Source organism: Cervus canadensis, chromosome 21, assembly GCF_019320065.1.
Source record: "Cervus canadensis isolate Bull #8, Minnesota chromosome 21, ASM1932006v1, whole genome shotgun sequence".
NCBI lineage: Eukaryota > Metazoa > Chordata > Mammalia > Artiodactyla > Cervidae > Cervus > Cervus canadensis.
In genome coordinates, this window is record NC_057406.1 from 55,629,179 (window position 1) to 55,657,100 (window position 27,922).

The 27,922-nt window shown below is 45.3% G+C and overlaps 1 protein-coding gene across 2 annotated transcripts in view; it reads right to left on the bottom strand.

Moving 5' to 3' along the window:
• The window catches only part of LARGE1 (LARGE xylosyl- and glucuronyltransferase 1), a 605,065-nt gene that overhangs the window by 252,191 nt on the left and 324,952 nt on the right, over positions 1 to 27,922 (bottom strand). For both annotated transcript variants that reach the window (XM_043439875.1, XM_043439876.1), the window contains one exon: positions 4,350 to 4,521. In XM_043439875.1, coding sequence (XP_043295810.1) covers positions 4,350 to 4,521 — 172 coding nt within the window. The remainder of the gene's footprint in view (positions 1 to 4,349; positions 4,522 to 27,922) is intronic.

Below are 27,922 nucleotides of genomic sequence, written 5' to 3' on the forward strand. Positions count from 1 at the left end.
TGTTGCCATCGCTTCTTCCCTTCACAAGCCTCCCTGGCCAAGACTGCTGCTGCTGCTGAGTCGCTTTGGTTGTGTCTGACTCTTTGCAACCCTTTGGACTGTAGCCCACCAGGCTCCTCTGTCCATGGAATTCTCCAGGCAAGAGTTACTGGAGTGGGTTGCCATTCCCTTCTCCAGGGGCCCTTCCTGACCCAGGGATCGAACCTGGGTCTCCTGCATTGCAGGCAGATTCTTTACCGTTTGAACCATCAGGGAAGCCCCTTGGCCAAGGCTGCTTCCCCTCAAATGTGATTCTACGTCTCCGTGAATTCTGCCTTTCAATGTACTTTCCACACTTTATGTAACTGTGAGTTCAGCTGGATCTAGAATCCAGTGGTTAAACATCTAGTAGGCTCTGAGGTCAGTCTGGGGTCGGCCTGGCTTCCATCCAGGCCCCACCACTGCCTCGTGCAGGCTGTAGGATCTCCGAAAGACACTTAAAGACTTCTGAGGGGGAAACAGGATAGTCTGGCTCCCGACACAGAAAAAACAGCTGATAGGAATTAGCAACATGGGGGCAGGTCTGGGTCTGTGTGACTTACTATTTTACCCCCAGGGCCAAGGACCAGTCCAAGGGCTCAAAAGATAATGAATTAATGAATGACTGACCGAATAGATGTGGAAGGTAGGGAGGTGGGGTTGGAGAAGCAGGGAAGCAGGGAGGAAGGGGTGCGGGAAGGTCCCACACAAAGGCCCTAGAGGGTCCAAAAACCCCTTCAAGGCAAGTGATTATAACCAAAGAAGTTCTTAAATGTCCTTTCAAAAATAATACTTCCAAAGTTCTTCATATGTGGCTTTTTTACATTACTGTACACTTTACAGCTGCCCCGTGGTTTTGTGGGCAAAGTTGCAAGGTGTTGGAGCGGACACCCACTAATGGTATCTGCTGTTACCCCACACCTGCTGGCAGGAGTCCTTAGAGAAAATGGAACATGGGAAGAATAAAGCAAACTATCTGTGCATGTCCTGCAAGGACCCTGCTGGCATTGTTCTTGGCTCACTGAGGCCCAGAGGAGTCAAGTAACCTGCCTGTGGTCACAGTCTCCAGAGGGGCTCCAGTTCTGGCTTATTCTACCGGATCATGATGAATACATGCGGAGACTTCCTAGGGCTCACAGCTACTTTAAAGAGGGTGTCCTGGAACTTCACAAGCTGGGCCAGTATTCTGCAGATGGAGGTTTTATTTCTCAAATCTGGGGAAAATCACACTTCCTTATGCCTTTGATTCTGCCCCCATTCCACCTGTAGTAGACTTGATGATGATGCAGAGACAGGCAAATGCCACATAGGCGATGACCACGGCAGAGACTGAGGCTGGCCTAAGTCCTTACTAAAAAGCTCTTTACTAGTTCTCCATGTAATGAGTTTAGGTAAGGGGGATTTCACAGCATGCTTAAGGAGTCAAGTCTATATGAGACTGAACACTAGTTACTACAGCCCAGATAAACTAGCTGTTCCAGGCCAGAGAAATCCCAGCAAGGCCAAATGGCATCAGTGTCACTCAAAAGGTTTACAGTGAAAGATATCAGCTGCGATTACCTTTATGAGAGGGAAACCTTCCCTCCTGGGTCAGAGTGTTCCACATTTATGGGTCTGTCCTAAGGGACTTCACTCCTATTCCATGACCTGGCTTCTAATCATTCTGTTTAGAAAAAATAATCACACACACACAAACACATACACAACCCAATACTAAAGAGCACCATATGGAAAAGAGAAGAGCTTACTTATTTTCTTTTTATTTCCTTATTTTCCCAGAAAAGTTAGGGTGGGCATGGGAAAACCTCAGACGCTTGTTATACTCCTTTGCTGGTGATAGGTAAACACAGACACAGTATTCCTCGCTTGTGAGCGCCTTGAAGGCAGGTGCCCTGTTCTAACAACAGCATCTAATATATTCCTCTGCACTGTGGGGGCCTGACTAATGCTCGAAATGAACCAATGAGAGGATGGGCAAATAAAATGCAGCCCATTAACTGAACTCCTTGCAGTCAAACTTCCCCGGCCCTGACCTTGGCCCATATACTCTGCTCTGCCCCAGGAGCTGCCTTGAGTCTCTGAGCCCTCCAAATCCACATCCTTGGGTCATCTCTGGGAGCAGCAAGAGCCTTGGGTGCCTTCCCGTCCTTGGGGATATGGGGGTGGGCGGGCTTAACACCAGGATTATTACTGTGGTTGTGATGGGCGACAGAACCCCACCAGCGTGGTGGCAGGTCCTTGCTGGGACAGAATAGATGTGATTTCCCAGCGACAGGTTACCTTTGGGGACCACCCGTCCCTGGGATGTTGCTGGGTTACACTCATCCAGGAGAGACTTGCAGCTCTGAATGTATATGGCAGGCTGAGTTTCTCGGGAAGCAGATGCAGGAATGGGAGTGAGCTCGCTGGGGGTTAACTTAGGGAGAATTCTCGGAACAGCATCTATGAAAGGGGCGGCGTGCCAGCAGGACTTGCCAAAGAGAGAAATGTGGCTGCCAGGCAGACGCCAGTGGATCCTGCAAGATTTCACATGCATTATTCAGTCCATGGTGTGGGGCGTGGCCCCAGGCAAGGTGACTCTCTTCACCTGAGACCATTCCCCAAAGACGGCCGAGAGCAGAGCCCACCTGCAGGCAGTCTCCCAGCAGCTGGAGGAATGAGCCTTTCCTCCCCAAGGGGAATGTGAGTGTCCACCACACACAACCACAACTCTCATCCTGCAAGATGGACATGATCATCACGTCTACAGTGACATGGTCCCAGCTGGAGGTGGAGGTCCCTCCCTCCATGGGAGGTGGTGACCCTCCCTCCCCTTCACTTCTCATCATACATCCAGGGCCCAGTGGATGACTCCTTACAGCTGGTGACCCCCAGCGGGGATGCAACAAGTGCCTGTTGAATAAGTCCATCACTGAATCCTGAAGGTCAGCACTAAAATAGGAATAAAATGCCACATCACTATAGAAAAAATGCCCCGAAAGTGTGCAGTGTAATCAGGAAAAAACAAAAACACGTAGATGTGATGGGGGCCTTGAAAAGAGATGCGCAGGGAAGACAATGCGCACACGCACTCTGATCTCAGCTCCAGGTGGAACCTTGCATCCTGCCAAGCTCCTGTTCCTTTATTTGTGAACTAAAACAGGTCCAAACACTCTATGAAGAAGCTATCAGAAAGCCGAGACACACTCTGTTTCAACAGTCTATTAGTGTCATTATTGACACGGATAAGGGAAGTTTTGATCCTGACAAGGAAGAGTCCAAGGGTCAGAGTAGTTTCAATCCCATGGTGTGCTAAGGACTTTTTTCAATTATCCCAAAGCTGGGAGGCTCCCAGAAGGAAACAGGCAGAGGCTGGAGTGGGTGAGGAGTTTACTCTTCTGTCAGTGAATGAAAACAGAAACCAACTGGAATAGCCTGTGATTCTTGAGAATGCTGTGATTTAAAATCACGAAGCAATATTTCACCTTCAGAGGATAAGGAGCGATAGAGAAGAGGCAGGAGGGATTTTAAACACAGAAGCCAGAGTGCAGAAGCCAGAAGAATAAAAAAAAAGCAAAATTCACCACTAGATTTATCTCTCAATGTATTTGTCTAATATTGAGAATATAAAACTAATAACGTAATTTAAAGGATGACGCCTGGGAGAGGGGTATTAAAATAATAGCAGGGTTTGCGCCTGCTGCTTCTCTCATGCATCCACACCAGTTATAAACACTGACTGTCCTCACCATTTCCTACCTGATACTCACACATACCTCGGGGCAGTGACAAGAGTTAACAATAAAAACTAAGAAGAAACTGACCAGAAAGAACCTCTTAGAAAGCCAAATTTACTTCTTTAAAATGATAAACCATTAAATTTTAAGGAAAGAAAAAGTCATAAGAACATTTTCAAACACTCTGTAATGAGTAGCCATCACCACCATCTCACAGGCTTTCTCAGCAATCAAAGTATCACTTGATAAAAAGGGAAAACCAATAAATGCGTGTCTCCACATGAGAAAGCCAACACTCAATTATGGGCACACAAAATACACACATTTGATATCTGTCTCTTACAAAGCAATTCAACAACCCTCAGTTGGGTTCTTCCTATGAACACAGATCTTACCTCTTCAATTATTAAAGACATCCAAGCCAATCCCAGTTTTCCTCTAACATGTATCAAATGAGAGTGGAACTGATGCTCACCTCTATAATTCCTTGTCTATTTCATTAGCATGACCTCATTAAGAGCTGCCCTCACATTAAAAAAAAATGCAACTGCTATTCTTGTCATGTCAGTCAATACCTTCAAAGATGTCAGAAAAACAAAAAAGAGCTATAATTACCTTTGAACTTGTGGAACACAGCCCAGAGCTCGGCAATGTCTGTTGCAAAGGTGATGTCTGTGTCAAGGACGATGACCCTCTCCAGGTTGGCGGGAAGGGTCTTGGTGAGGACAAGCTTCATCAGACCATAAATCCCAGAGTAGTGTTTGTTGGGGATCCAGGAAACTTCAGACTAGACAGGGAAGTGAAGAGAAAGAGTAGGAGAAAGCAAAAAGAAAATCAGTACATTTAATTTTTTACACAAGCATTATAGATAGTGCCTGGTACATCAAAAGGTTCCGATAAAAATTTGTAGAGTGAATGAATGAATATTTTCTTAAAGATTTGTTCATGTAATTTACAGCTGGGCTTGTGAAGTTCTTTTGGAAGAAAATGTATCTGAATCAAGGGAGAAGGAGAGTAATGTTTTTGAAATAACTACCCCATGCAAATACTACACTCAGATATTTTAAAATAAGATTTCTGTTATTATAGAAATTATACAGGCTCATTGGAGAAAACGTTCACGAAAGAATGTTTGAATCATACTGTATATATTGAATCATCCTGTATATATTTTTGAAACCAATGTCTAATTGTTCCTGGATAGATATATTCCTTAAATTCTTATTACATTTCTGTGTCATTAAAAATGACTACTTAATGGTATCATTAAACCATACACTTATCTATTTTTTTAAAGCTACAATGGAGCAGGTTATTGTTGCTCCATTCTTTTCACTCTCAGATAAACATACAGGAAGGACCTGGTAATGATCTCTATGCCACTCTTCACTGGGTAGCAAGACAGGATGTACTCACAGAGGGGTGGCCCATGGAGTGCTAACACTGAAATCCTCACATGCTATTTTTTTTTTTTAAGGGATCCATTATTTATTTTACTCTTACAGAGAAAAGTGAGCAAAAATTGTACCTGTTTTGCATTTTAATATAAATCTTTTATTGAAATCCTATGTACCCAATTTCCTAACTCTACAAAAATACCCATAATCTTCCATGTTGTTGTTTTTTTTTTCCCATTTATTTTTATTAGTTGGAGGCTAATTACTTTATAATATTGTAGTGGTTTTTGCCATACATTGACATGAATCAGCTATGGATTTACATGTATTCCCCATCCCGATTCCCCCCTCCCACCTCCCTCTGGAATTTAGAAAGATGGTAACGATAACCCTATATGCAAAACAGAAAAAGAGACTCACATGCTATTAAGAAATGACAGGTGGCTGAGCGGTAAACCCGCCTGCCAGTGCAGGAGAGGCTGGTTCAATCTCTGGGTCAGGAAGACCCCACGGAGTAGGAAATAGCAACCCACTCCAGTATTCTTGCCTGGAAAATTCCATGGACAAAGGGGCCTGGCAGGCTACAGTCCACGGGGTCGCAGAGTCAGACACGACTGAGCAAGTGAGAACATACAAGAACAAAGGAATGCCAGATGTCCCTCAGGTGGGCGGGGACATCAGCGAGTCACACAGCTTAGTGCCATTTGGTAAACCAGTAATGGTACTACTAGTACTAATACTACTAACGAAGGCTGACAGTAATACCGAACACCAGGGTGATGAAGGCTCCCAGAAGCACAGGCCATTTATGAAGATCACCATGGGCAGGGTCTCGGCTCAGCTGCCACGGCAATCTCCATGGAAGCCAAAGCACATTTGTTTTCAAGGAAGGAACATTTGAAATGGAACCCTTTAATGGAAATGTGGTCGCCCCATAAAAATTCCAAAAAAAACTATTCACCCTTTTTGTCCTTGTAATTCCATTCGAGGACACACTTTTTTTAAGTCACACTTAAGAACGAGATCAGTTTTATTCCTGAAGTTCATCATCATGTCATGCTGCTGCTGCTGCTGCTAAGTCGCTTCGGTCGTGTCCGACTCTGTGCGACCCCATAGACAGAAGCCCACCAGGCTCCCCCGTCCCTGGGATTCTCCAGGCAAGAACACTGGAGTGGGTTGCCAGTTCCTTCTCCAATGCATGAAAGTGAAAAGTGAAAACGAAGTCGCTCAGTCATGTCCAACTCTTAGCGACCCCATGGACTGCAGCCCACCAGGCTCCTCCGTCCATGGGATTTTCCAGGCAAGAGTACTGGATGGGGTGCCAGTGCCTTCTCCGCATCATGTCATAAAAGTAAACAAATAGCAACAATCCAAATGCCGAAAAACTAAACAGTCAATTAAAACGTGGTATTTTAAAAATTTGATAGGGGACTTTCCCAGTGGTACAGTGGTTAAGACTCCACACTCCCAATGCAGGTTCAATCCTTGGTCACGGAACTAGAACCCATATGCCCCAAGATCCCACATGCCACAGCTAAGAGCCAATATTTGTTGTTGCTTAGTTGCTAAATCATGTCCAACTCTTTGTGACCCCATGGACTATAGTCCACAAGGCCCCTCTGCCCATAAGATTTTCCAGGCAAGATTACTGGAGTGGGTTGCCATTCCATTTCCGTCTCAACAAAGAGACTGCATGCTGCGGCTAAAGAAAAAAAAGATCCTGCATGTCACAACTAAAACCTTATGCAAACACAAAGCATTGATAGCACACTGTGCAGTTGTTACAAACAATATAGATTAAGATGGAATGAAAAGAAACTGACATATAATGTTAAAAGTAAATAAAAAAGGAAGCTTAAAAACTGCTTTTGCAAATAACCACTATATATAAACAAACAACATGAAAACATATCCACCCAGATTAATGCAGAGAAAAAAGAAATGGAAGCACAGCATCAAACCACTAACACAAATCATTTGGGGGATGATAGGAGTACACAGTCTCTCTCTACAGATAGATATAGATATGAAAAAGTGTTAGTGCTCAGTCGTGTCTGACTCTTTGAGACCCCATGGACTGTAGCCTGCCAGGTTCCTCTGTCCACAGAATTCACCACGCAAGAATACTGGAATGGGTAGCCATTCTCTTCTCCAGGGGATCTTCCCAACCCAGGGATTGAACCAGGGTCTCCTATATTGCAGGCAGATTGTTTACCATCTGAGCCACCAGTGAAGCCCCAGATACACACACATACACATATATATATATATATTCATGTTACATACACACATTTAATCTATTTTTGCCAACTTGAAAAAATTAGCAACTACTAATGTTGTAAAGAAAACCTAAGCGTGACACTCTTCATTTTAAACATATAAGGATCCAGTGATGGGAAGCAGGAGCTTACGAAGTCAGTTTAAGAAAGCTATCAGAAAGGACCTTCTGTGATAACTCATCTGACCCATTCCGTCTCTCACACCTACTCCATGTTATGTTTTCATCTCCAATTTGTCTGAAAATACCATTTTAGCTATTCCTTATTCTCAGTTTTGCAACGGCTCTTTGCATTAAGTGAGTACAATTCTGACCAGAAAAAAAGAAAACATAAACGAACTCTTCACCATGTGTTAATTTCGAAAGAACCAATGACGACTGCCTACAATCTGTCATCTTGCTCCTGGGTAGCAAGGAGGAGGGAAAAAACAAACAAAAGTTCAAATCTGGACTCCAGCCCCACATGAAGGGTTGATCTCTCTAAGCCTTGGTTTCTTTACCCATAAAAATGGAGCTGCTGCTATATCACATGGTTACTGTAAAAACTGAAGCAGTCTAAAGGACTCAACTGCTTGGTAGACAAAAGATCCTCAGCAAATGTGCTCCCACCCTTTGTCCTGATTCTCTCTCCCCATTTCCAGTATGTATATAGCTATGCTTGGGTTTGATCTGTGTGTGTGGAAGATCCTCTGGAGAAGGGAATAGCAACCCACTCCAGTATTCTTACCTGGAAAATTCCATGGACAGAGGAGTCCATGGGGTTGCAGAGAGTTGGACATGGCTGAGCAACTATTGAAGAATTGATGCTTTTGAACTGTGGTGTTGGAGAAGACTCTTGAGAGTCCCTTGGACTGCAAAGAGATCCAACCAGTCCATCCTAAAGGAGGTCAGTCTTGAGTGTTCATTGGAAGGGCTGGTGTTGAAGCTGAAACTCCAATACTTTGGCCACCTGATGCGAAGAGCTGACTCATTTGAAAAGACCCTGATGCTGGGAAAGATTGAAGGCAGGAGGAGAAGGGGATGACAGAGGATGAGATGGTTGGATGGCATCACTGACTCAATGGAGATGGGTTTGGGTAAACTCTGGGAGTTGGTGATGGACAGGGAGGCCTGGTGTGCTGCGGTTCATGAGGTTGACAAAGACTCGGACACGACTGAGGCACCGAACTGAACTGAGCAAATAACACACAAAGGCGCGCCTCTTCAATGCTTCATATTGAAGGCTGGGGGCATCTCTGGGATCTAGTACAGAACTGAACCTTGGGTCCTGGAGTCAGATATATACCTGCGCTCATATTCTGACACTGTCAATTAATCACCATGTCAACTTGGTCAAGTCTGCTAGGCTTGAGTTTCTGCCATTTATAAAAGGGAGTCATTTCCAGTGTATTATTATCAGTCAGAGTGTTGGTGAATGCAGAATTTAAGGGCAGAAACGAGGCACTGGGCAGGCTTGGGGAGGGGAAGAGTTGGGGGTTGTTACCACTCAAGGCATGAAGGGCCAATGCCAGCTTCTGCTAGTATCCAAAGAGGGGAGTCAGATGAATAAGCCCCTTTAGCAGGAGCAGTGACCTTCAGAAGAGGGACATGACCTTGCTGCAACAATCCCTCAGGATGGATCAAGGAGAGAGATCTCAGCTCCCCCTCTCCTCCTGCCCCTAGGACTCCTGCCAGGGCACCCCACTGGGCAAACTCCAACAAAATCCAGTGAGCAAGTAAGCTTGGGGTTGCAGCCCTTAGGTGTCAGCCCAAGGGGAAGAGTGAAGAAAGATGAGAAAGAACCCAGAGGGACAAACCTAACATAGTAGAATGGCCACTAATTTAAACAAATGATGGCAAGATCAAAGCACCAAGCCTTACACATCACAGACACAACACGCATCTGCAAGATGGCTGGGGAGATGGAAGGATGCATGGGAAGACAGAGGGATAGATGGACAGACAGATGGATGGCACAGAAAGGTGACTGATTAGTCGCAAATCCTCACCAAGCAAGATGCAAAGCTGTAGCTGGAATCTGCCAGGCGAAATGTTTGTGTTCCTTCCCCAAACCATAGTCTTCCTTTGAAGTCAGCTTCCAGGCCAGCCATCACCTTAAGATCTGAGGCCTGAGGACTCTGAATAATTCCCTCCCGTGGGTTTTATAAAACTCTTCCTCGTGTAAGCCCGGGCCTTTGGAACTCAGCTTGGTTTCCTCACTCCCCTGAGAATTTGCCTGAACTGAAGCTTGGCAATCACCGGCCCATGCCGCAGAGTCGTGCTATTTAATCAGACCTCTGATTAACTTATACATCTATTTTGGTTACCATCAAAGCAAGAGAGCTTGGTGGAGACCGAACACCAGCACGTTGGGTTAAGCCATCTAATTAGATGGCCCCAACTCCCGGCTTTATTTTTCACACACAGGCAAGGCACTCGGATGCATCACAGAACAGTAGGACTACAGGAATAAATTAATCTCAACATGAGCCCAGGCTGGAACGTCGCCCCAAGTCCCTGACTTAATACATAATCAATTAAGTTAGAGTGTTCAGTGAGAGGTAAAGGAAGCATTTGAATGAGTTTGTATTCAGAAAGAAAACTAAGGAATCTAGAAGGGGGAAGAACGTGTGGTGAGAAGCAGATATATTTGTTACAAATGGCTCCTTCTCTTAGAAGAAGCATGGAACCTGCGCTCTCTACCTCTGTCTAAATCTTGCTCTTCCTTCAAGTCCCAACTTAGAAGGCACCAGCCTCCGGCCCCCCTCCCTGCTGCCCAAGGCTGGGTGAGGGCTCCCAAGTCAAGCTGTTTCCTTTCCTTTGGCACAGCAAGCTATCACACTGTGTCTAATTTTCCATGTCTCTTTCTAGCTCTGGACTAGAAATCCTTGAGGTAGGCATGATGTCATTTATATTATGGTAACAACACAGTCATTTGATCATGTGCATGACTGCAGACTTAACCAGGCCTCAGTTCAAATGCCACCTGTGACATTTTCGCCAATCAGGAGAAGAGGCATCTGTAATTGCTTGGGTCCAGATCAGTACAGTACATTGAAAAAGGCATAGCTTGTTGAGCTCCAGAGCCTGGTTTTTAGCACCAGCTCTAATAAGCTTATAAGCTATGTGACTCAAGGCTAGTCACTTAACTGCCATAAGCCTCAGTTTTCTCATCTGCAAAATGGGAACTTCACTCACTCACTTCACAATATTGCTGTGAGGATTACAAAGCATCTATTCATTAAGAGAACGGAAGTCAATGAGCTTCCCTGGTGGGTCAATGGTAAAGAAGCTGCCTACCAAGGCAGGGGACACAGGTTTGACCCCTGGTCTGGGAAGATCCTCATGCCTTGGATCAATTAAGTCCACGTGCCACAACGATTGAGCCTGTGCCCTACTGGAACTACTAAAGCACACGTGCCCTAGAGCCCATGCTCAGCAACAAAAGAAACCGGAGTGAGAGATCCAGCACCGCAACTAGAGAGTAGCCCCAGCTCACCGCAACTAGAGAAAAGCCCACACAGCAACCAAGACCCAGCCAAGGCAAAATATACATATAAATAAATAAAATTATTTTTTTAAAAAAGAGGAGGGAAATAAAGTCCATTTCCCTTCTCCTAATGAGTGTGTGTCAGCGCTACACAGATTCAGATGATACATGATTTGGAGTCTGATAAAGACAAGACATTATACCCAGGGATAGAACTCAGGTCTCCTGCATTGCAGGTGGATTCTTTACCAGCTGAGCCACAAGGGAAGCCCAAGAATACTGGAGTGAGTAGCCTATCCCTTCTTCAGGGGATCTTGCTGACCACTGGAAGATCTTCTTCCTGGACCGAACCAGGGTCTTCCGCATTGCGGGCAGGTTCTTTACCGACAGAGCTATCAGGGAAGCCCATGGTATTAATACCTTTGACAATAAAAGGGAAACAGGGAACAGAGGTAGTTCTGACAGAGAAAATAAATCTCCCATATCTTTTTCCTATATTTCTATATATAAGATTAATAAATCACACACTGAGCTCTACTGGGAAATGTGAAGCCCTCTCTAGTGAATCTCCAAATTGGACACACATCCTAGGTTTTAGGAGGAGGGAAAAAATGGGTGTGAGTAGTCACCCATATAACCTTTACGGGGAGCCTCCTGGTACAATCCACACTGCTACCTATCTCACTTCCAGCCTACAATAAACTCCAGTCCAACTGAGGATATTAAATTCTTGGAACAAACAGAAAGAAAGTAAAAGTGTTGGTTGCCCAGTCGTGTCCAACTCTTTGCGACCCCATGGACTGTAGCCCGCCAGGCTGCTCTGTCCATGGGATTCCCCCGGCAAGAATACTAGAGTGGGTAGCCATTCCCTTCTCTAGGGGATTGCCCTGACCAGCAATCGAACCCAGGTCTCCTGCACTGCAGACAGATTCTTGACCATCTGAGCCACCAGGGAATCAATGTGGAGAAGATCACCTTCAGAGGCAGGTTACAGAGATCTGGAAGGTGTCATGCAGACTGACCCCCAGAGCACCCTGTAGAAATACCACCACCTAGCAGAGTAATATCCTAGCGTGTTCTTCATCACTGAACACGCCAAAGGGTTCATGTAATTAAAATAATAGTAAGAATGAAAGCTAGGTTTATGTTAATGGACAGATTATTATCCTTGCCATGGCTGTTAATAATTCTAAGCAGACATGCTCTAAGATTTAATTAGCAAAAATGCAACTGAGCTTAAGAATACCACTGAATGCACTTACATAAAGGAGCATGAGGAATTCTTACATTCCTTATGTAAGGATGCCCCCATGATGATAATACTATCTAGCCGTTGCTGGGGCTTGAGCTGTTTACTGGCCATCAGGCCCTGTGAGGGGCTCCCTGGGGAGCTTCCTAGGTGGCACTAGCGGTAAAGAACCCACTGCCAATGCAAGAGACAGATGCAAGTTCGATCCCTGGATTGGGAAGATCCCCTGGAGAAGGAAATGGCAACCCATTCCAGCATTCTTGCCTGGAGAATCCCATGGACAGAGGAGCCTGGTGGGCTACAGTCCATGGGGTTGCAGAGAGTCAGACACGACTTAGCAACTGAGCATGCAAGCACTCAGGCACTGTGGGGAGAGCTTTCTATGTGATGTCTTATTTACATTACTTCCAACCAGACTTAAGGTCAGGTATTATTATCCTGGTATATGAACTGTGGGGGAAAAGGACTAAGTCCTTTCCCTTTCCTCAAATTTCAGTCCCCCAGACCTAGATACTCTGAAATGATGAAGGGTTTCTTTCTTCTTTACCCTTCCCATTGTTACTGGTCTATTCAGAGCTGTCCTCCACTCCTCTGGGCTAGTAACTGTAGGGTCATAGCCAAGCCCCTGCCTCCATCAGTGAAATCTATGTTCACCAAGAAGCAGTTTTTTTCAAGGCAATTAGGTACAAATGCTTTGGAGTTGGGTATTCCTGAACTGAAAATCTCTGTGGATTTTAATTTTCTTATCTGAAAAAACAGGAGTAAGAGTAGTATATCTTGCTCCCTTCCTAGGGAATTGCTCTATATCTAATCTGGAATCTTTCCTCATCATGCTAGAAATATTTTCTGCTCAAAATAAATTTCTTCAGCCAGGACATGGAAGCAACCTAAATGTCCAACAGAGGAATGGACAAAGAAGATGTAGTACATAGATACAATGGAAGACTCAGCCAATCCTAAAGGAAATTAACCCAAAATATTCATTGGAAGGACTGATGCTGAATCTCCAATACTTTGGCCACCTGTTGCGAAGAGCCGACTCAGTGGAAAAGACCCTGATGCTGGGAAAGATTGAAGGCAGGAGGAGAAGAGGGTGACAGAGGATGAGATGGTTGGATAGCATCACTGAGTCAATGGACATGAGTTTGAGCAAACTCTGGGAGATAGTGAAGGACAGCGAAGCCTGGCATGCTGCAGTTCATGGGGTCACAAGGAGTCAGACACAACTTAGCAACTAAACAACAAGAGTAATTAAAAGGAAAGAAACTGAGTTACTTATAGAGACATGGGTGGACTTGGAGACTGTCATACAGAGTGACGTGAGTCAAAAAGAGAAAAACAAGTATCACCCATTAATACATGTATATGGGATTTAGAAAAATGGTACAGATGAATCTATGTGCAAAGCAGAAACAGAGGCACAGACACAGAAAACAGATGTATGGACAGCAAAGGGGGGAGGGGGGCATGGGATGTACTGGGAGATTGGGATTGACAGATATACACTATTGATAGTGTGTATAAAATTGATAACTAACGGGAGCCCTGTATAGCACAGGGAACTCTGCTCAGGACTCTGTGGTGACCTCAAAGGGAAGGACCTAAAACAGAGGGGACATAGGTGTACATAGAGCTGATTCACTTTTCTGTATAGCAGAAACTAACAAAACACTGTAAAACAACTATATTCCAATACAATTTTTTTTCAAAAAGGAAAAAATAATACATTTCTTTTACCTATCCACTTTTTCCCTGTGGATTACAAATCACCTTGACTCATTTTTAAAAGTTAAAAAAGAAACCATCCTGGCTGCAGAATGTCTGAAAAGTCATTTGCCTTTCATGTTGTTTCTGAGTGGTTGTCTTGGCAACCAACCTGTATGTTCAGAACATAATTGCTGAGAAATGGAGGGTAAGAAGCTCAGGTGGGTGGGTGGGTGGGGTCCCTGGGCCATGCCATGGAGGACTGTGAACTGAACATAAGCTCGGGAGTCTGAACGGCCAGATTCCCACTGGTGAGCTCACTGTTCTCATCTTCAATCTGCTCACCCATAAAAGAGAGGGAATAAATATGTATCCCATGAGGTTTGCAAAAGCACTAAATGAGGCAAGAGAATTAAAGGGTTTGGTACAGTGTGTGCTACACTGCAAGTGCTCAACATAAGCTTTTCAATTGGCTAACAGCTTGCACTCTGGAGTCTGACTGCCTGGCTTTCAATCCTGGCTTCATCACTCACCAGGATGGGTCACTTTGGCCAAGTAATTAAACGCTGCTCCATGTACCTCTGTCTTCTCATCTGCAAAATGGGCATCCACACAGAACATACTCCATAGGCTCTTGAGAATTCTGATGCTGTATATAGGTATTAACTATTATATTTAATTGTTAGTATTACCAATGATATTTAGAAGAACAGAAAAGATGAGATTCTTACCTACAAGATAAAGTCATCTCCATTTGTATTTACCCTTGCCAGCAAAAAAAAATGCTCCAGTTTAGCTCAGTTGGAATCATTTAAATCAGCATTGATGGAACACTTAATACGGGTCAGGTACTGAGAAGGGTCTAGGGACTAGCGTCCACCATGAATAAAACATGGTTGGTGCTCGAAGAGTCTATGGTCTAGTGGATATTCATTATCCTTTGCTGCATAACAAGTTACCTCAAGACACAGAAGCTTAAAACTGCAATAATTGTTTATTATCTCACACAGTTTCTGTGTTAGGAATTTGGGAGCCCACTTTCTGGGTGTCTCTGACTCAGGATTCCTCATATGGTTGTAGTCAAGACCTTGGTTGACCTTATAGACATCTGAATGCAATGGGATCTGCTTCAAGATGGCTCACTCCTACTACATGCCTGGGAATTGATGCTTGCTGTTGTGTTAGTTGTTCAGTCGTGTCCGACTCTTTGCAACCCCACGGATTATAGCCCCCCAGGCTCCTCTGTCCATGGAATTCTCCAGGCAACAACACTGGAGTGGGGAGCCACTTCCTTCTTTGGGGATCTTCCCAATCCAGGGATGGAACCCAGGTCTCCTGCATTGCAGGCAGATTCTTTACAGTCTGCACCACCAGCGAAGCCCACCAGGGCTGTTGGTAGGAAACTTCAGTTCTTCACCAGATGGACCATCCCGTAGGTCTGTCTGGATGCCTTTACAACGTGGCGGCTGGCTTCTCCCAGAGTAAGAGATCCCAGAGAGAACAAGAAAGAAGCTAGGATGTCTTTTATGACTTGGCCTCAGAAGTTGCATGGTGTCATTTCTGCAACATCTTATTGATTATACAGGTCAGCCTTGGGTGATGTGGGAAGGGATAAGACAAAAGTGTGAGTACCAAGAGATGCTGTCATTAAGGGCTATTTCAGAAACTGGCTACCACAATTCCAATACTAAGATGGTAATAACTGGACCACAATAAACTCCAGGTGTATGCACAGCAGCAACTTATAAGAAGGACAGTCAAAGGAGGGTGGTTGGAAGGAAGGGAGAATAATCACAGACGTCTGGAAAAGATAAGCCTTCAATTTGATCTGGACAAAATGAGCTGAAAGTTGAGTTTTTCAAATATTGAGAGAAAAGCAGGATGGGAGAGGTGTCTGCATCAGTGAAGGCACAGAGTTACAAATAAACAATCATGTGTGTTTGTGTGTGTAAAATAAGTACAATCTGATATATCTAGGTAAAGCTTGAAGCTGGAAGTGATGGAAAAGGCCTTGGGGAGGAGGAGATAGACAAATGTTGGAGTGCCCTGGACACCACGCTAAAGAATTCTAGACCACATCCTAGGGCCTGGGGGAAGAAACAAAAGGTTTTCACTAGCAAAGACACAAAATCTCAATTGTAATTTTGAAATATACTCTAGCAACCCGTTGAAAGGAAAGATTAACAGAAGGCAGTTGACAGGCATCAAGACCTTGGAGGATGTCTACAGAAAATGCAGACTGTCAGGATCATACCCAGAAGTGATGATTTATCAGGTCCAGAGCAGAGCCCAGAAATCTGAATTGTTAACCAGAGTGCCATGAATCCCAAAGCGGGTGTTCCAGAATACACCTTAAGAAACACTAACTTGGAGAAATAGGAAGCATTTATTTCTTCAGGCGTTGGTGGAGTCATTTACACTGGATCACCAGGCAGCTTACTGCTCAGAAACAAGATACAAGATAGCCCTGGGACTTCCCTGGTAGTCCAGGGGTTAAGACTTCACTTTCTAATGCAAAAGGTGCGGGTTCGATCCCTGGTTGGGAAACTAAGATTCCACATGCCTCCTGCCCAATAAAACAAAACATAAAGCAGAAGCAATATTGTAATACATTCAATAAAGACAGCCCACATTAAAAAAAAGCCTTTAAAGACAGCCCTGCTCGGGCCTGGTGCACTGGGAAGATCCAGAGGGATCGGGTGGAGAGGGAGGTGGGAGGGGGGATCAGGATGGGGAACACATGCAAATCCATGGCTGATTCATGTCAATGTATGACAAAAACCACTAAAATATTGTAAAGTAATTAGCCTCCAACTAATAAAAATAAATGGAAAAAAAAAATAAAGACAGCCCTGAACTTGACAGGGTTGGATGTATTGGGAGAGAGGACCCTTTTCAAAGACTAACAAAAGAAAGTGTTGACGGAAGATCAGGAGTTCTTTAGATAACCCTACGTCACATGGCAGGGAGGCTTCCTGGCTATTCTACTTCTAAACTCAGAAATCCCATTTCAATAAAAGCAGCTCTAGGTCACCTCCTGTGAAATTCTAAGTGACCAGTACCAACAGGAGAGCGAAGTGAAACAGTTTCCATCTTCCCACAATGGGGTCTCACAGGAAACCTTGTGAGAGCTCCCAAATTAGTCTTTATGGGTGACAGCGACCTTATGAGGTGCCAATGAACATTTATTCAGAAAATGTAACCCCAGCTCACTATGAGGCATCAATGAACATTTGTTCAGAAAATGCAACTCCAGCTCACTATGATGCATCAATGAACATTTATTCAGAAAATAGAACCCCAGCCCAAAATGAGTTATCTGGCTTTCACCTGAAATGCTCATTATTCAGAAATCGACTGAGCAGCCATCTTCCACAAGCATAATTAATTCGAGGATGATGACAAAGGCACAGTGAATCAAGAGGAATGTGATCACGGATCTGTAAACACATTCCTCCCAGTATCAGTGGCAACAAGATCCCTTCCTCGCTCCTGCCTGGCAAGAAGCATCCTCTTTTTTTTTTTTGCATCCTCTATTTAACTCTGTGAAGCTTGGGGGGATTGGTCACTGGAGCATTTATGGATCGTCTGAACCTCTCTGAGTACTTTATGTTATGAAATGGAGCGTTTCAAAGCACTGGGAGTTCTGATTTGTGAACTGGACTGTTACAGTGGTTTAATTTCCTGAAATATTGCTGCCTTCTTAACTAATAGATTTTTCAATGCACTGAGGAGAAAATTGCATTAGCTTCTGCATAGCCTGGACTTAATATTTTTAGAAGCTGCAATTCTTCTTATTACAGTCCACGGTATGTATTTATGTATGTCTACTTAGCACGGTGTCTGACACACGGAGGCACTCAATGAATAGTTTTGAAAAACTGGAACAATATATGTAAACAAGCAATGCTTATTGAGAACCATTCCTTTGATGGGGATACATTGGTGAACCCGCTTCATTCATTGATTCGTTCATCATTCCTTCCTTCAAAGATTAGGTGAATGCTCGGAGATAACAGTAGAGAAGACACAAAAACAATTTCAAAAAAGCATTATTACAGCATTTAAATTAGTGATTTATACTGATGGGGGTTGGAGGAGGTAGGGTGATGGAACGGGGAGGCACCCAGGTATATTTGGTGATGTTGTTCTAGTTCTAAGTTAGATAGCATGGTGTTTTATTGGTATATGTCATAATCTATTAATCTGCAGTCTTCAACCATTTGTATATGCCTGTGTGTACAGAAAGACATCATGAAGGACCAAGGGGGAAGAATGTGACCTGGAGTGAACCGAGCAATTAAGGGGACCCAGCTAAAAGTCACAAATACGTACAAATATACCCACACACACACATGCACACTCAGCTCCTGCTAAGAATGCAGACAATCACTTTGCTAGTAAATGTGAGGAAAAAAGAAAACTCTTCTTCCCTTACCATAAATTACTCTTTTGCATTCATTCTTTAAAAATGCAAAAATTTTGCTTCTTGCAAGAAAGCAAAAATTGCTTCTTATGGGATGAAAAAATCTTGGATATTACTATGATTTGTTACTAAAATCTACTGGGGGGGGCAATTAAAAAATATATTAAAAGGCTCCTGGGGAGGGGTGGGTGATAACACATTTTTCAAAAAAGTGGAAAAACTTTACTCTATAGTGTTAGGTAGTTAGAATAGAAAAAAGGAGTCCAAAATGGCAGTGGCTAAAAGACAAGGAAGGGAAAAGCCCACGAAAACAGAACAAAAGAAGGTCAAAAGAAAATTCTCTCTCTCTCTCTCTCACACACACACACACACGATGGAGCGCTCTTCTCTTTGCATCTTTGGATCGACATGCCCTCATACCTCGAAGATAGATTTTCCTGCTATCTTCTAAATAAAATAGAGCTGTAACACTGATTTATCTAAGAGCTATAACATGGTCCGTTCGAGACCTGAGAGCTATAACACGGTCTGTCCAAGACCCGAGAGCTGTGACCCGCCTAGGGCTTTAATGTCCGTCACTCCAAATCTTTGTTGTGATGAGACAGAACCGAGGAGCATGCACTCGCCTGACATCTATGGTGCCGTGACTTGGGTTTAACCTGGCGGAAACAACCTCCGAGCGGAAGAGGCCAAGCGCAGCAGGAACCCAGCTCAGCTCAGCGAAGCTCCTGCGGTGGATGCGGAACTCAAAGAAAACCCAGCACAGGGGAAGGCCCGTCACGCTGGAAACCGGGACAAAGAAAAACGAACTCAGCAGAAAGCCCACGCGCCTCAGCCTCAGATTCCAGTAGACCTCCGGTTAAGGTAGGAGGTCCTCGCTCCTATGGCTGGAGGGACATGCCTAACAAAATCTTAACTCCTTTACAATCTCTCGTTTCTTGTTTCCTCAACCCTACCGCGAACAGGCGGGCAGCAGTGGGTGCAAGTGAGGGACTCTGGAGAGGCTCCTCTTCGTTATGTCCCAAAGGCTCTATCTGCTGGGCCCCAGTAGCTGTTACCCAAGCCAGTGGGGGTTCTTCTGTCCTTACTCTTCTCTGCTCCAAGAATCAGACCAATGAAAACTGTGAGCACAGGTCAGGAATTTAGCAGGTTTCCCGGCAGGCTGTGAAGGGGATTCCTTGGCACGTTTTCCCCACTGCTTTTTCCTCCTGTCCTTCAGCTCTCTCCTGGAACTCGAGCCTGGCCAAAACCCAGAATTTCTGGCTTCAGGACCTAATAAAGCTCAGGCTCTGAGTGAGGTCTTATTGCAAAAATTCAGTGAGAGACAAAGTCATAGGTAAGAGGTGAATTTGTTAGGATTCAGAGAGAATCTTCAGGGAGTGGGCCATTGGCAAGGGCTCAGGCCATGGAATGTGGTCTGGATAGGTTTTGCAGGGTGAATTCATATGCTAATGAGTGGGAGGACCATCCCAACCACTGGAGAACCACCCACTCCTCCATCTTTTGACAGTGCCTTAGAGCTGTTCTGCCACCTCTGGGTGTGTCTTTTGGCTTACAGACTTGGGATTAAGGTTTACTTGAATTTGACTTGTCATGTTGGACCCAATTGATTTCAATCGGTTTACGTTATGCCCTTGTGCTATGTCATTCTTTCAAAGGTTGTGCTTTGCCTCCTTCCCTGTTTCATGCTCTTTACCTCAGCCCAATCCGGGCCCACAATGTTGCCTCTACAATCTACTAGAGGGATAATCAAAAAATAGCTGGCCTTGGGAGGAAAATACTGTATAATATCCAACCCCTTAATCCTACCCAGCACTGGTCACGCTGGAGACCTTGGGGACGCGCAAACTCCAGTCCGGGGGTCCCAGGAGATCAACCTGCCTTGACCTGTCTAGGGATCTGGTCCTCGAAAGGTTGTCACGCCTCAACCTGCTCAGGGATCCGCCAGTTCCAGGGGTCCCAGGAGATCGTCATGCCTCAACCTGCCCAGGGACTCAATTCTTGGGAGGCTGTCACACCTCAACCTGCCTGGGGATCTGCACTCTGACCCAGGGATGCCTGGCTCTCAGGTTGCAACAGTGCTAGGTAGGATGGGTTTACATCATGATATCTATTCCCATCCACGGTGGGCAAACCAGCAATGAGCTAAAATTACAACCCCTTAATCCTACCCAGCACTAGTCACACTGGAGATCCTGGGGATGCCCAACTCCAGTTCGGGGGTCTCAGGAGGTCAACCTGCCTTGACCTGCCTAGGGATCTGGTCCTCGAAAGGTTGTCACACCTCAATCTGCTCGGGCATCGACCAGTCCCAGGGGTCCCAGGAGGTCATCACGCCTCGACCTGCCCGGGGATTCGGTCTCCAGGAGGCTATCACGCCTCAGCCTTCCTGGGGATCTGCACCCTGACCTGGAGACACCTGGCTCTCAGGTTGCAACAGTACTGGGTAGGATAAGCTTCAGAAAGACTTACCCCTAAGGAAGTCCACCCATGGAAACAGAAAGAAGCCTATTACTTGTGGGACTATGCCCAGTCTCCACAATAACTCAGGAGCCCAATGAGAACCCCATTGCCTTTCTGGAAAGGCTAAAAGAGGCCCTCCAAAAGTTTACTAATCTGGATTTAGACTCTTACGAAGGACAGGTGATTTTAAAGGACAAATTCCTGTCCCAGTGTGCATCAGTTATCAGAATTAAGTTACAACAGCTATAGTAGCAGGGCCCCGCTGCCTCTTTAGATGAGATGGTCCAGACAGCCACCAGTACCTTTTATAACAGATAACAGGAGAAGGCGGCCAAGGCCCAGGAGAAGGAGAGAAAGAAAGAGATGAGGCATGCCCAGATGCTGGCCGCCCTCCAGGGAAGCCCTATGGTACACCCCAAGTCCTTGAAGGACAAGGCACAAGGCAAATGCCTAATCTGTAGACAGGCGGGGCATTGGGCCAAAGAGTGTCCAAACCGTGACAGGTCTCCTAAAATGGCTTGCCACAAATGCCATCAACTGGGACATTGGGCGGCACTCTGCCCTCGGGACCCAAGAGCCTCAAGGTCAAGCACCAAGCCTTCCCTCATGATGGTTCAACAGGACAGAAGTGGCCCGCTCCAGCCAGCCCGCCTGTCACAGATAACCATCACGGGGCTGGAGCCAAGGGTGCAACCGGATGTGGCAGGTAGGTCCGAGAATTTCTTGGTTGACACGGGGCTACCTACTCTGTCTTGATCTCCTACTCCGGAGCCTTCTCCTCCCAAACTGGTACCATTTTGGGTGCTACAGGAAAAACAACTACTAAAAGATACACCCAAGCACTTCTTTGTTGCTGGGATGGACAGATATTCTCCCACTAGTTCCTGGTGGTCCCTGAGTCCCTGAGCGTCCTACTCCCTTAATGGGAAGAGACATACTCACTAAACTGGGGGCCACCCGTGTGATGGGAAGCTTTTCAGCCCCTAGAGCTCTACAGCTCCTGGTTACTACTGAAGAATCCATTATACCTTCTCCAATAGAGAGGGACCACAAACTACGGGAAGACAAAATTAACCCCCAGGTGTGGGACCAGGGGGTTCCTGGATGAGCCCCCCAAGCTGAACCATAAGTGTCCTCCGAGATCCCACTTGGTTTCCCAACCGGAAACAATATCCTCTCAAAAGAGAGGCTCGGGAGGGATTACGGCCTTTAATAAATAAATTCCTTGCTTGTGGGCTATTGGTCCCCACCAGTTCACCATGTAACACCCCAATCCTCTCAGTAAAGAAAAAGGATGGAGCCTGGAGAATGGTTCAAGATCTCCGGATCATAAATGAAGCTGTAGTCCCCCTCCATCCCACAGTACCCAATCCCTATGTAATCTTGGGAGAAATCCCACCCAGTGCCAAGTGGTTTACAGTCTTGGATCTCAAAGATGTATTTTTTTGCATACCACTGGCTAAAGAATCCCAGTATCCTTTTGTCTCTGAGTGGGAGGCCCCAGAAGAAAAACACTAACAGATGACTTGGACAGTATTACCTCAGGGGTTCAGAGATAGCCCCCACTTGTTTGGACAGGCCCTTAGCCGGGATCTCCTAGACCTGGACCTGGGACCTAATAGGAAAATATTACAATTTGTAGATGACCTATTAATCTGCTCTCCAGATGAGAAAAATGCCCAACAACATGCAATTCGGGTTCTAAACTTTTTGGCAGCAAGGGGATATAAAGTCTCCCGTGCTAAGGCACAGATGGTCGAGACAAAGGTCACTTACCTGGGAGTTCAGATTACACACGGGTCCAGGAGGTTGTCCTCTGATCAGGTACAAGGAATCCTCCAGTTGCCCTTCCCACGTGGGGAATTCCTCAAAAGAAGGCAGAGGCTACTCTAAAACAGGCCTTAACTCAGGCACCTGCCTTGAGGTTGCCAGACCCAGAAAAAGCATTCCAACTTTATGTCCATGAAAGAGAGGGAATAGCCTTGTGAGTGTTAACTCAAAGGTTGGGATCTGAGCCGCAGCCTGTAGCTTACTTATCTAAGAGACTCGATCCAACCGCCCAAGGCTGGCCCCCCTGCCTTTGAAATCTTGCAGCTATTGCAATCATGATAGAAGATGCTTTAAAACTCTCCTCTGGGGGCAAACTAACTATTTTTACCAGCCACCAAGTAAAACAACTCCTAAATGGGAGAGGCCACTTATGGATGTCTGATCAAAGAATCCTCAGATCAAATAATGCTGATAAGAAAATCCAGGCCTCACTATATCCCCTTGTGAGGTTCTTAACCCAGCCACCCTCCTGCCTACCCCCGAGGGCTCTCTCCCCTTTTACTCTTGTCTAGAAGCCTTGGACCACTGGACAAAACCCCGAGAGGGATTGTCAGAAGATCCTCTGACCAACCCTGAGGAAATCTGATACACTTATGGAAGCAGCTTTGTCTTGAATGGAAAAAGAAGAGCTGGGTATGCAGTAGTCTCCAATTTTGAGACCACAGAGGCTAAGCCTCTGCCACCAGGTACTTCAGCCCAATTAGCTGAGCTCGTAGCCCTGACTTGAGCTCTAGAGCTGGGAAAAGGAAAAAGAATAGCCATTTACACCGACTCCAAGTATGCTTTTCTGGTGCTACATGCACATGCTGCTATTTGGAAAGAAAGGGGCCACTTGACCACTCGAGGGTCCCCAATCAAATATGGTGATCAAATCCTTAGACTCTTAGAGGCAGTCCATCTGCCCACTGAGGTTTCAGTCTCCCGCTCTAAAGGACACCAGAAAAGGGAGCACGGAAGTGGCACAAGGGAACCAAGCAGCTGATCAGGCAGCTAAGAGAGCAGCATTACAGACCAATGACCTAATAGGGGTTTCCACCTTAGTTCCACAGACTAACTTGCCAGAAACTCCTTCATATACTGAAGGTGAGACTCTTAAAGCTAAGAGTGAGGGCTTTCAAGATCATATGGGGTGGTTCCAAAAGGAGGGGCTCCTTTTTTTGCCTGGGAACCTCCAATGGAAGTTGGTTAACTCCTTACATGCCACCACTCATTTAGGAGAAAAGGCCCTCCAAAGATTACTAGAAAGGTCCTTCAGAGGAACAGGCTTTCAAACAACTATAAGACAAGTGGTCTCCTCTTGTCCCACTTGCCAATTAAACAACCCCCAAGGAGCTCGAAGATCCCAGCTGGCCCAGCCCGTCCAACGATGTGGGACCTACCCAGGAGAGGACTGGCAGATGGACTTCATCCAGATGCCAGTTTCTCAAGGGTATAAATACCTATTAGTCATGATAGATACATTCATAGGATGGATTGAAGGCTTTCCCACCCAGACTGAGAAGGCTGAGGAGATAGTAAAAAAAAACTGCTCCATGATGATTTCACATTCCAAGATTGGTCTGCCCAGGTCATTACAAAGTGACAATGGGACATCATTTACTTCTAACGTCACCCAAGGGGTCTCTAAAGCATTGGACATTACATATTATCTCCATTGTGCCTGGAGGACTCAGTCTTCAGGAAAAGTAGAAAGAGCCAACCAATTCTTAAAATCAGCGATAAAAAAGATAACCCAGGAGACCTCCCTGGGATGGAAGGAGGCTATACCAATAGCTCTCTTCCACACCCGTATTGCCCCCTAAGGAAGAGGTTGGTCTTAGTCCTTATGAGATGCTATATGGGAGACCTTTTGTTTATGTCAATGACCTCTTCCTAGATCCAGAGGTTCAGACCCTCCAGTCTTATACCATGGCCAATGGGCAATTCCAAGAGGATATATGCTTGTGGGGTATGACTGCTAACTGCTAAGTCACTTCAGTCCTGTCTGACTCTGTGAGACCCCATCCCCGGGATTCTCCAGGCAAGAACACTGGAGTGGGTTGCCATTTCCTTCTCCAATGCATAAAAGTGAAAAGTGAAAGTGAAGTCGCTCAGTCATGTCTAACTCGTCGCGACCCCATGGACTGCAGCCTACCAGGCTCTTCCGTCCATGGGATTTTCCAGGCAAGAGTACGGGAGTGGGGTGCCATTGCCTTCTGTGGGGTATGAACCAGGACCCAAAAGATTCTAAGGAGTCACCACTATATGTTCCAGGTACTCAAGTCCTAATTAAAGTCTGGAAAGATGGGTCCCCAAAGGCTCAACTCCAGCCCATATGGAAGGGCCGCTATCCTGTATTACTTTCTACCCCCACAGCAGTCCAGGTACCAGGACATGACTCCTGGATTCACTACTCATGAGTCAAGCTGTGGAAGAAAACAGATAAGGACACTCAATACACCTGTGAGCCCCTGGGAGATCTCAGATACCTATTCAGGACTACAAATGAGTGCCATTCTAATGAACACCCCCAAAATCTGGTTTCTGGGGATAAGATTTCTCAGGATAGCTCTAAAAAGCCAACACAGCTTGACAGAGATTGTACTCCAAAACAGACAGGAGATGATAGATCATCTGATCCCTGAACAAGGAGGGACTTGAGCCATCCTGGCAATGTGAATTTGGAATTGGCTAATGCCCCTACTAGTCTTTGCTATGCCATATTGATGCTGCTTATGCTTGCTCCATGTATTATCAATTGTCTACCCTGTTTTGTCTCTGACCAGGTCAGCAAGCTACAACATGCAGTGCCAGTTCAACAAAGATATGAAACTACAGCGGACCACGGAAAATATCACTCACCCTTAGATGGCCACCCCTACAAGGACTCTGAGGCTTGGGACTAGCAAGAGGGGGGAGGCCCAATACCCCTCGCCGTCCCAGTTCAGCAGGAAGTAGCAAGACCTTGATGCCTCTATTCCCAAAGAATTGGGCCTCCCATCTCTTGAGGAGGGAATGTTAGGTAGTTAGAATAGAAAAAAGGAGTCCAAAATGGCGGTGGCTAAAAGACAAGGAAGGGAAAAGCCCGCAAAAATAGAACAAAAGAAAGTCAAAGTAAAGTCCGAGGACTGGAGTGAGGACTTCAGGTAGAACAGCACTCCTGACTAAGCCCAATTTGCATAGGGCAGGCCCAGGGGGAAGAAAAAAAACATATAAAAAGAGGAGCCAAAGGGCTCTCTCTCTCTCTCCCGCACGATGGGGTGCTCTTCTCTTCACGTCTTTGGATCAACATGCCCTCACGCCCCGAAGATGGATTTTCCTGCTGTCATTTAAATAAAATAGAGCTGTAACACTGGGCTGTAACACTGATTTGCCTAAGAGCTATAACACGGTCCACTCGAGACCTGAGAGCTACAACACGGTCTGTCCAAGACCCGAGAGCTGTGACACGCCGAGGGCTTTAATGTCCGTCACTGCAAATCTTTGGTGTGATGAGACAAGAACCGAGGAGCATACACTCGCCTGGCAATAGGATCATGTGACACCAAACTAGCCACCAAACAGAAAAGTGTGTGAAAACAGAAAAGTAAACCCAAACCTGAATCCAGACATTTGCATGTTCTGAGCTGAGCAGTTCTTCCTGCCTTCCTGAGTTTAATCAGAAGGCAGTTTAATCACAAAACATGGCCAGCGATCTGTTCTCAAATTCACCTGGAGAGTGGAGGATACTTTAACCGTTCTCGTCCTCTCACCCCCATCCCTCCTCCTCCAGGCTCACCACCTCCCTCACAGGGAACCATCCAAAGGGCAGCCTCAGAGGCTACAATTAACGAGGCCCCATGCTGCTCTGCGTTAATGAGCAGCTTTCCTGCTTTCAGAGGGCTCTGCCATCCTTTGGAGGCGAAGCCTTTGCCCGGGACACTCTCTGTTCCCAGCTTCAGAGATCCGCCCTGCAGGTCAGCTTTACTCTGAACGCAGGGGAGGGCGATGCAAAGCAGGGAAGGAGGGTTAAGGAGGATGAACCAGACGTGCCACGTAATTAATTTCTGGTTGGTTTGAAAACTGTTTTCTTTTAATGAAACATGGAAGGGAAAACTCTCCTGGTGTTGTAAAAAGATCCAAAGGAGAATCTCGTCAATGACAGTCACAATGTCTCCTGGCTCACAGCCAGAGACGACCCTCTTCACTGGTCACCCCTTAAGAGATGATGCCTTTACTCAACTCTTATAATGAATCTAGGAAACATTAACCAAAGGTTTTATTATCATTTCAAACATTTTAACCTTGACCTTGAAAGCCTTGTTTCAAGACGACTTAGACTGGAGATATATTGGCATCCACCCCCCATAACAGGCCCTTACTATTTATATGAAGGGTTGTCAAGGAAACCAGGTGTTGAGGATAGCTGCCTAACTTGTCTAGATTTAGAATTTATCATACGTGAGAATGCAGAATGGAACAGAGTGTCATCCTTAGAAAGTACTACAGACAATGGTGCACGGTACAAGATAATTCCATTTAAGCCTTTGCTTCCACTTGGGTATTTGGTTACTGATCAAAGGAATTCCTAATGCTTTAAAACCCCCTTAAAAAAAAAATCACCTAATTCTGAAAATGACTCATTTATCTAAACATTCTTTGTGTGTGCCAGATTCTGTACTAGATGTTAAGGGGAAAAAAAAAATAACAAATGTGGAACATTCCAATTTCCTAGGAGGTCACAGTTAAAGGAAAAGAGTATTATATTTATGATAATTATAATAACACATTTGTTGAATACTCACTTTGTAACTGACACTATAAGAAATTTACAAATATTATCTTTCAAGTTACACAATAACCCTAATAAAGTAGACTTCAAGGAAGTCACATAATCCTGAAGAACTATAGGAGCTGGGGCAGAAAATCTGATTTGCTTCATTCCAAAAGTCTTAATCATTGTGGAAACTGACTCAGAGAAGATCGTCAAATGATCATTAGGCAGTGAAAGCTAAATATAAAGTCTTATTAGAATTCTTGAGATAGAGCACCAACTGCACCTGGAAATAGGAAGTGAAATCAGAAAAGGAGAAGATGACCACTCTACTGAGCCCATACTTGCAACACAAAGGAACACTGCAACACAGTGACAGTCGATGCAGCTAACAAAGAGTCACCAACCTCCTCAGCACAAATGTACGACGTCTGCGGCTTTCCAAGTGGTCAGTAACACTCTACTAGGCAATCTGTTAATAACATCAAATAAAAACGCAGAAAGAAAAGCTTGAAAAATAAGTCTAGATCCCAAAAGCCTTGTTTCAAGATGACTTTGACTGGAGATATATTGGCATTCACCCCCCATAACAGTCCCTGTGCTATACAGTAGGTCCTTGTTGGTTATCTATTTACATATA